Source organism: Austrofundulus limnaeus, unplaced genomic scaffold (genome assembly GCF_001266775.1).
Source record: "Austrofundulus limnaeus strain Quisiro unplaced genomic scaffold, Austrofundulus_limnaeus-1.0 Scaffold23, whole genome shotgun sequence".
NCBI lineage: Eukaryota > Metazoa > Chordata > Actinopteri > Cyprinodontiformes > Rivulidae > Austrofundulus > Austrofundulus limnaeus.
Genome location: NW_013952425.1, coordinates 2,633,403 through 2,642,244, shown reverse-complemented (window position 1 = coordinate 2,642,244; position 8,842 = coordinate 2,633,403). Strand labels below are relative to the sequence as shown.

At 40.8% G+C, this 8,842-nt stretch overlaps 1 protein-coding gene across 1 annotated transcript in view; it reads left to right on the top strand.

Moving 5' to 3' along the window:
- The first annotated feature begins 7,381 nt into the window (after positions 1–7,381).
- The window catches only part of plin2 (perilipin 2), a 5,612-nt gene continuing 4,151 nt past the window's right edge, over positions 7,382–8,842 (top strand). Inside the window, exons 1-5 of the mRNA XM_014004387.1 lie at positions 7,382–7,433; positions 7,701–7,744; positions 7,930–8,125; positions 8,352–8,434; positions 8,539–8,791. Of these exons, the coding sequence (XP_013859841.1) occupies positions 7,715–7,744; positions 7,930–8,125; positions 8,352–8,434; positions 8,539–8,791 (562 nt within the window). The 5' untranslated portion in view covers positions 7,382–7,433; positions 7,701–7,714. The remainder of the gene's footprint in view (positions 7,434–7,700; positions 7,745–7,929; positions 8,126–8,351; positions 8,435–8,538; positions 8,792–8,842) is intronic.

Here is an 8,842-nt window from a genome sequence, read left to right as displayed (position 1 = left end):
CACTACTGTGCATGTGTGTCAAGGACAGAAAGGCAGACGTGGCAGTGGAAGGTGTCAAAGCAGTTTGGAGAGAAAAACAAAGTAAAGAACAACAAAAAACGATTAATTGATTAAATTAGTTATCGATTATTTTAATAATCGATAAGTTGTCGATTAATCGATTAATCGTGGCAGCCCTACTACTGAGTATATTTTACAAAATATTATCCCAGAAACTTCACCTTGTTTTAGCAGAACTAATTAGTTTTACTGACTTTGCCAACGTTAATTCAACATTACCCAAATGTCAGGAGTTTATTTGACTTTTTGTTGGGGGATAACCAGTGTCAGAACATCAAATTCCACATGAATATAAAAAAAAGTAATGTGGAGGAAAAAATATCTGGGGGGTCATACAAAAATATTTAAGTACAGCAAACTACAACCTGTTCACCAGGCTCACTGTAGGGACCACCTGAGCAGAGATCAGTTTGGGTTTCGTGTTGACAACAGGCAGAAAGAGAAACGACAGCTTGGCCCGTCTATCAGCTGCCACTTGGTTCTCGTTACGCCCTCTCTCATAGCCTCGTACCCCCCTCTCCCCCTCCCCTCGCCTCCCCCAGGTGCTGTTTTGGAGGCTAGAGCTGACRGAGAAACTCCAAAAGGAAAAGCCCAGAGAGGACGCAGAGATGAAGTACGGCTCTTTTCCCACGTTGTTTTTGGCCGCCGCCTGCCCCCGAAGACTTAAGCGAACACTTTCAAAACAAAGAGATTGTCTGTGTAGGTGCCCAAATAGCTGACCCACGCTTGTACGCACACTTGCACAAAAACAGAGAGGCACTCACACGCCCGGGGACATGAAAAAAAAAACTTCATTCTAATTCCTTCTAAGTGCCTCTTTAAGCAGCTGTTTTCCGTAGACGCCGGCTCAGACGTTTGGTTTCAGATCAAACTAAATTATTTTATAATGGCTGGGACTCTCTGCGGTTGTCAGCAGCAGCGACCGGAGGGTAGAACTCGTTGCATGTCTGCCAGCACAAACAGCCGGCCTGCTAATCCCAGGTGAAAATGCCCTGCGACGGTCATGAGTGTCGGAGCCACATCAGTGTGATCCTTGTCTGACCTGCAACATGAGCGCCTCGGCCCTCGCAGTTTCCCCTGCTCTGCACCGAGACTTGTTTATTAAACTCTTTGAAGTTTCCTTTGGTGACCCACAAACCTCTCTCTTTACACTTCTTGTGCGCTGCATTGGCACCCTTCAAAAATGTCTGTGCCTTTGGATAAAAATAGTTGCTGAATTTCATTGTTATGCGAGGAGGCGGGAGTCAGGAATGCCAAGCAGCGCGTTCTCAAAGCATCGCTGATGACACGCCGACCTTTTCTCACACTTTTAACTGTTGTTAAGGTTCGCTTTCTAACCCGATCCCAACAGTGGGTCTGCGAGCGGGGTTGTCTTAGCTAATGAGGCCGGACTCATTATTTCAGGATTACATCTGACAGGTGCACGGAGCCCTGCCTGCCATGCTAAACACATACCGTCTGCTGCAGTTTGATAAGAGGGGGTTATTTGAAGAGGGCGAGTATCGTCTTGTTAAATATTAATTCGTTCCTGCGTGCACGACCTCTGCAGCTCCTGCCCGAGGCGGCTGGGGAAGCACGATGCTGCCAAATTTAGGCTCACAAAAGCTTATGCAACCGTTTTGGGTTGAAGATGCTGAAATTCACTCGTGAACCAAAACAAGAGTCAAGGTTCAAATATATTACTTTCAATTAACCCTCCTGATGCCTTTGGGTCAAAAAGACACGTGRATTACTTTGACCCAGGGGCAGCAGCAGAGTTAGAAGCCATTTAGCATGCAGCTGCAGCTTTAGTACTCTAAACTCAAGAGATGGACCAGTATCGTGAACTTGGATCACCCCCAATACCSTGTATCAGTGATTCAGTCCAGAATCTGCACCACATCAGAGTCACTTTCTTTCTCTTCTCTGCCTCGGTTTTCTTGCGATCCAAAGGACAGCCGCTCTCCTCCCGTCTGCCCTCTGTCCTCTCATGTCTCTGACCGTGTGTGATCTGGAGGTGCGACGCTTTCCCAGTAGCCCACAGGTATCTGTTACCCGGTTGGAGGCGTCGGCACGCTGCCCACCTGTCTGAGGGGCCACAATAGGAGGAGGAGCTCTCCAATCACAAGTCYTGACAGACTCCAAAACCCTCAGAGCCTCTATTCACTGGAATTGAATACATGTAAAATAAAAAAGGTAAGTGTTTCACATTAGAGTTCTTCGTATCCTGTTCAACAGGAGCTCTTTTCAAAAATGTCCAAACTATCTTTAACCCACAAATGCAGGTCYTCTTTAAAGTCAGTGGTGTATAATTTGGTTTTGAGGCAGTCAAAATGGATTTTATACCTGTGGAAGCATCACATCTATCAATATTTAATCAATTACAAACTAACCTTCTTTACAAAACAGAAATAAATCGGTTAACTCATAGGCTGGTGTGTGTAGAAGCTTTCTTGACATTGGCGCCATCTGCTGGATTCAACTTGAAACAACACCAGTGAAGTTTTTATTTTTTTGTAATGGAAATTGTTATATTTAGCATTTTAATGATAGTGTGAATGCCATAATCACACTATTGAGATCATTTTTTTCTTCCGTACATTTTTCGGCACCTTTCTCATTCCACAATTTTTGTGCTTCTTCAACCATTCATGTATCAAAACGTTTAGCTCTTTTGTGCAATGCCGGCTATGACTTTTGGTATTTCAGGTATTTGTACTTTTTTAGATATTTCAACTTTTTAGCCACTTTTTTCCCCATTGACTTTGAATGGGGCTATTTTCAACAACCTTAAAATCCTTCAAATAGTTTCTAAATCTTTACAAGACCTTACACAATTTGTTCTGGTTATGCTCTATTTTACTCTCTTGTCCAAATTTTTTGCTACTTTTTAAGCTAACTTTAGCTTTTTTCTGCTATTTCTGCTATAGTTCTGCTTCTTTTTGCTATTCTTGTGCCTTTTACTGCTTTGTGTTTTTTTCTGCTAATTTGTACTATTTGTGATCGTTATAGTTGCTTTCTGCTATATTCAGCAATTTTTTTTACAAATTTTGCTAAATTTTAACTGTTAGCTTTCTAAGCTAATTGCACTTTTTTTTAGCTATTTCAACTTTATTCTGCTAAATTCAGCAAAGTTGTGCTCCTTATGCATCTTGATGCTAATTAAAACATTTCCAGCTATTTTTTAGCTGTTTTACTGAAAACTTTTCTGCTGTTTTTTTTACTTTTTTTGCTTCTTTCTGCTAATTTGAGTTATTTATGCTTCTTACTTTTGCTTTTTGCTATGTTCAGCTATTTTTTGCCTTTAGCTTTTAGCTTTTTTTATGCCTTTTCAGCTATATTGTTGCTCGTTTTTTAGTGTTTTCTGCATTTACTTTGCTTTTTTCAGCTTTTCAAGTGCAACTTACTCTTGTACTTTCGCTATTAAACATGTTCAGCTCAATTTCAGCTTATTCAGCAGCTTTCCGCTAAAGTTTTCAGCAATAGGCATTCGCACTTGCATTTTCGCAGGAAATGCAATTTCTCTAGTTAAAATTATATTACAAAGTATACAATTATGAAACTATCCTTTTTGTGACCATTAATAAAAAGAGGTCAGATTATATTGGCAGCCAGTTGTCTTTTCCTTCTTATTCTACCAAAAGGGAKGGAAAATACAACTTAACAAAAAAAGAATAAAAGTGAACGTATCCTCCTCTCGTATGGCCTGCTGTGTGCTTCTGTTGTGAAATGGCAGCTGAAATGTGATTACAAGGTCTATTTGAAAAAAAAAAAAGGGCGATTGAACTTTTCCCTTCTTCTACTGGATGACATCATCGTCTGGTGATTTGACAGGAAGTCGGGCGAGGACAGCGAACCAAAGTGACCCAGAGGTTGTCACTGAGAGTTTACTGAGGGCGGAACATCAAACTATGATCAAGTGATATTTTTAAGCTTCTATACATAACAGATTGGATATACTTGAAAGCTGGACAGATTATCTATAATCTAGAGTAAAATAAATACTGTAGGATGCAGATATTCAGGTGGATGAGTCTCAAAAGACTCAAGCAGAAAATACATTTAATTATTATAAATTCTACTTTTAGGGAATATATATCGTTAATCCAAAAACCAAAGATCATTAATGATGCCTCTGTTTGTTTAACTGTCTGTTAGCAAAATATCTCATGAACGAGTGGATGAATTTTAACAAAATCTTCAGGAAATAAACATTGGATTTATATCTACAACTGATTAACATTTGAAGTCACCTTGATTCAAAACGGCTGTCTCAAAACAAATCCTTTAACTTTAGATCGAGGGTCACATGAGGGTTATGGTGTCCCTCAAAAAGACAGTTGTAATAAATTTCAAAATTTCRTGTCTAACTTTGACTAAACACACAAAAAAAGTTCCTCTTCTCATTGCTAAGGCTGAGCACTGCTAACAAATAATTACTGAGCTCTACGTGGTATTTTCTGCATAGAAACAGCATTTTAACACGTCCTCTTATGAACTTTTAATAGTGTTTCTGTATTATTTATTTCACATTTAGTTAGTCGTACATGTGGTACTTTTCAAAGTAAMAGAGTTTTACTCGCTGTTGAGTTGTGGCGAGTAGCCACCATCTTGAATTCTGAACTCTCCCACTGGAGGGGGCGTTCTAGTTTAAACTGACAACTTTTAAGTGGGAAATTCCCACTTCCCAGTACAACTGGGCTGCAGCAAACGTAGCCAGCAAAAATGCAGCAAAACATAAATTTTACATTGTAAATATTGCTGGCTGAAGGCTACYCCCRMCTAGTGTTGGGATGCCATCATTTTGTGGGTAAAATAGCTGACATGCAGTTTATGGTTAAAGCAGCATACGCTTATTAAGATGTTAATCTTTGAAGCTCTCACGGGCCACATAAAATACTGTGGCAGGCCACATTTTGCCCTCAGGCCTTGAGTTTGACACGTGCTCTAGATCAGTGTTTCCCAAAGTTGTGGTCGGGACCCAAAGTGGGGTCCCGAAATATCAAGGTGGGGTCCTGAAAAGATTTTCTGAATTAATTAGATTTTTGCCTTAGTTGTTACAAAGGAGTGAGGTTAGTGTATTTAAAATGGATAAATGTAGTATAAAAATATTGTTACTATGTCCATGATTAGTTGACCTGATACAAATGTTCATTATCCAAAAATAGTTGGGGGCTCAGGTCTCTGCTACTGTTATTTTGTGGGTCAAAAGCTGAAAAGTTTGGGAACCACTGCACTTTGGTTCCCAAAGTTGGGCTTGGGACCCAATTATGGGTCATGAAGCACCTTGGATAATCTCCAGAAATCAATTTAAAGGGTAATAAAATAATTGCTGATGTAATATTTTCCCTATAATTATTACAAAAACACAAAATAAGTAAAAATAAGTATTTATATTTGTGTACAAGCTGTTTAGATTGTCAACAACCTGTGTTTTTAGGGTTATAAACAAAGTTTGTGTACTCAGACCAGTAATATTTGGGGTCACAAGTTTTTGCCATGGATATTTTGTGGGTCAGAAGATAAAAAGTTTGGGAACCACTGCTCTAGATGATTGTAATGCTGTTGCATGAAGCCCAAACTCTGACATCTTCAAGGACTAACACGTCATCCAAAAGGCTCGTGATTCCTGATCAGACTGTTTGCTCATCATGGGCCATAAACATTATGTCGCGCGCAATAAAACCCGATCAGATCAACGTCCAGTCCAACGTGGAGTCTGAGTGGAAGCCGGCCTGTAACGTGTTCTCAGTTAAAAGTTAATCAGCTGGATGGTTTGTCTTTCATTCATGTATCGTGAGTAAATCAGAACCAGCCTAAAAAAACTTCCATCCCTCCATTTCATTTACTGACAGGCTAATAAATGATCCCACTGTGTTCGGCCAACTGGAAAAATCAGCTGACATCCAAATGTGAAGAGTTCAAATATGCTGCATTAACACCTAATTCACTGGGGAATGTTTCTTGTAAAAAAACACACAGAAATAGAAATACGTACTACAGAAGACCACAAACTAGAACCAGAGTCTCACCAAAACCAGACCTGCTGCTGGTAAGCTAGAAAAATTAAAAATAATAAAAATAGTACAAAAGGCCATTTTGTATTTATGAGTGAGCAGACGCATAGAAGAACCCAGCCACTGGAATTTACCATGTTTACATGCTCAAAAAGCAGCTTTATAGCTTCCAGATATTTATTTTTAAAAATCTCATCGATAATCTTAAAAAGGTTAACATGAAAAATGTGGTCGTTTTGCGCATTTATAATTATTGGTAACTAAGTTTATTTAAAGAACTATGTATACATATATATATRTAAAATTCTGTTTGGCTAACAGTAGTAAAAGGCTAAGCTTAAATTTGAAAAATTTTATTAGCTCTAATAATGCGCACTTATCAGAAAAACTGTCAACAATTAATGTTTTCCACTTTGCAGTTACTACCATGTGATAATGGCGTATTTTTGTGTGATACGTGATCAATACCAGGCGCGCATGAGGGCCGAATGGTGGCTAACGCTAACCTACAAGTTTGTTTAATCACCTGAAACAGAAATAAACTGGAGTTTTAGGAAAAGCTAGAAGATGCAGGCTTAAGTCCACAAAGGCGGCTACGTGTAAGTGCAATTATCTATTAATTGTTATCGGCTAAATGTAACAATTAATCACGAAAAWTTTTTGACAGTATTGCCCAACCCCAGAGTACGGAAGAGCATTGCATTCACCAAATAAAAAAAAATTAGGACTCCTGATCTCATAATTACGAGATCAGGATCTTTTCTCGTAATTATGAGATCCTGATCTCGTAATTATGAGATCAGGAGTCCTAATTTTTTTTATTTGGTGAATGCAATGCTCTTCCGTACCAGAGCCTGTTTGATGTCGTCAAAAGAATAACAACACAACATCGACCACTCACTTTTTGTGGGAAATGATGGAAAAGCATGACAGCCTCAGAGAGAAAAGAAAAAAAGTTCAAATTTTTTTCTTCTGAGAACTCTAACTTTATTGTAAGAAACAGAAAATAAGTCTGAATTCTAAAAAAAAAAAGTCAGAACTCAGGAATTTAATTTATTTATTTGCTCTGTGGCCTACATCTTTCACTGAAAAGCATCTAGACTAAATAAATAAATAAATAAATAAATAAATAAAATGTCCTGCATTTTAACTATGAAACAAAATACGTTTCTGGGCAGAAAATGTGTGACAAACTCATAAAAACTGTGTAAATGAAGTCATTCTGCTTCAGACAGGAATTCCCCTGCCACTTCCACCTTTGACCCTTTTTACCGTCGCTGACGTCACGAGATCTCGCGATAGCTTTCAAGGAATAAATASAGCCGGTGCTGCGGACCTGGCTCATTGAACGGTTCAGAGATAACTCGACATCCTTCGGTAAGTGTCTACTCGTGTTTAATGCATGTTTTATTAACTCATTTTTAGAGAGTTCAACTGTCGAGGCAGGAACGTCGACAGTTCAATTCGGACGAAACTGCGAAGGCGGCTCCTGATAGGCGAGGGGACATTTTTCGACACAACACCGGGTCGCTGTTTCACATCAATAACCCTCCTYTTCTGCTTCAGCTCGCTGATTTAATGTATTATCTACCAAACAACGTCGATATGTTGTGTCTGAAAATGTGTTTTTATCTGTTTTTATAGGATTTTAGTCGAAAATGGCAGCAGCTGAAGTCATGTCAAATCAGGTGAGTTCAGTAAAAACTTTGACCTGCTCTGTTTTTAGTTGTTTTTTTCTTAGTGAATGTAAAACTTACTGAGGTGAGAATACTTTATGTCCATCACTGTTAAAGGAGAAACAAATCTATATTAGGGTGTGTCTGTTAGTAAAATATCTAATGATTTAAACGTACGGTCATTGTTTGCCTTTCAGAGTGTGGTGGAGAGGGTGGCCAGCCTTCCTCTGGTGAGCTCCACCTACAGCCTGGTGTTCAGTGTCTACGCCACCACCAAAGACCACCACCCTTACATCAAGACTGTGTGTGAGGCCGCGGAGCAGGGGGTCCGCACCATCACCTCCGTGGCCCTCACCACCGCCTCGCCCATCATCAACAAGCTGGAGCCTCAGAGTAAGAACCCTGCACTTCCTGTTATTGTTATTATTATTATTCYGTCTTGTGATCTCYGGGAAATGTGTGCCAAAGGTTACAGGAAGCTGGGAGTCACGGGTGAAAAACCAAACGGGGCGGTTTGACTCACGTTTGATCTTTCACCCAGTTTCACTTGTTTCATTGTAATAATGCGTTTGTTTGTGTGTTATTTGCAACTCTTTGCTCACTCCTGCTCTCCCTGCAGTCGCCGTGGCCAACGAYCTGGCCTGCAGAGGTTTGGACAAGATCGAGAAAACTTTACCGCTCCTCCACCAGCCTCCTGAGCAGGTACGGCGTCGAGCCAAGCTGCGCARCGTCGACATAAACGCCCCCCTCTTGTCCCGTCTTTCTCGACCTCACAGTTTCTTTCTKTGCTTGAAAATAAAATCCAGATCGTTTCCAGCGCCAAAGATGTCGTAACGGGGAGAGTGTCCGGGGCCGGGGGCTCCGTCTCCGGCACGCTGAGCTGCGTGGTGCAGCGGACCCGCGGAGCGGTGCAGGACGGCGTGGAGAGGACCAGGGCCGCCGTCAGCACCGTGCTGGAGAGCAGGGTGGCCCAGGCCGTCAGCAGCGGCGTGGAGACGGCGCTCAGCACGTCGGAGAGCCTGGTGGAGCAGTACCTGCCTCTGACTGAGGAGGAACTGGGTGAGTGTGTGTGTGTGTGTGTGTGTGTGTGTGTGTGTGTGTGTGTGTGTG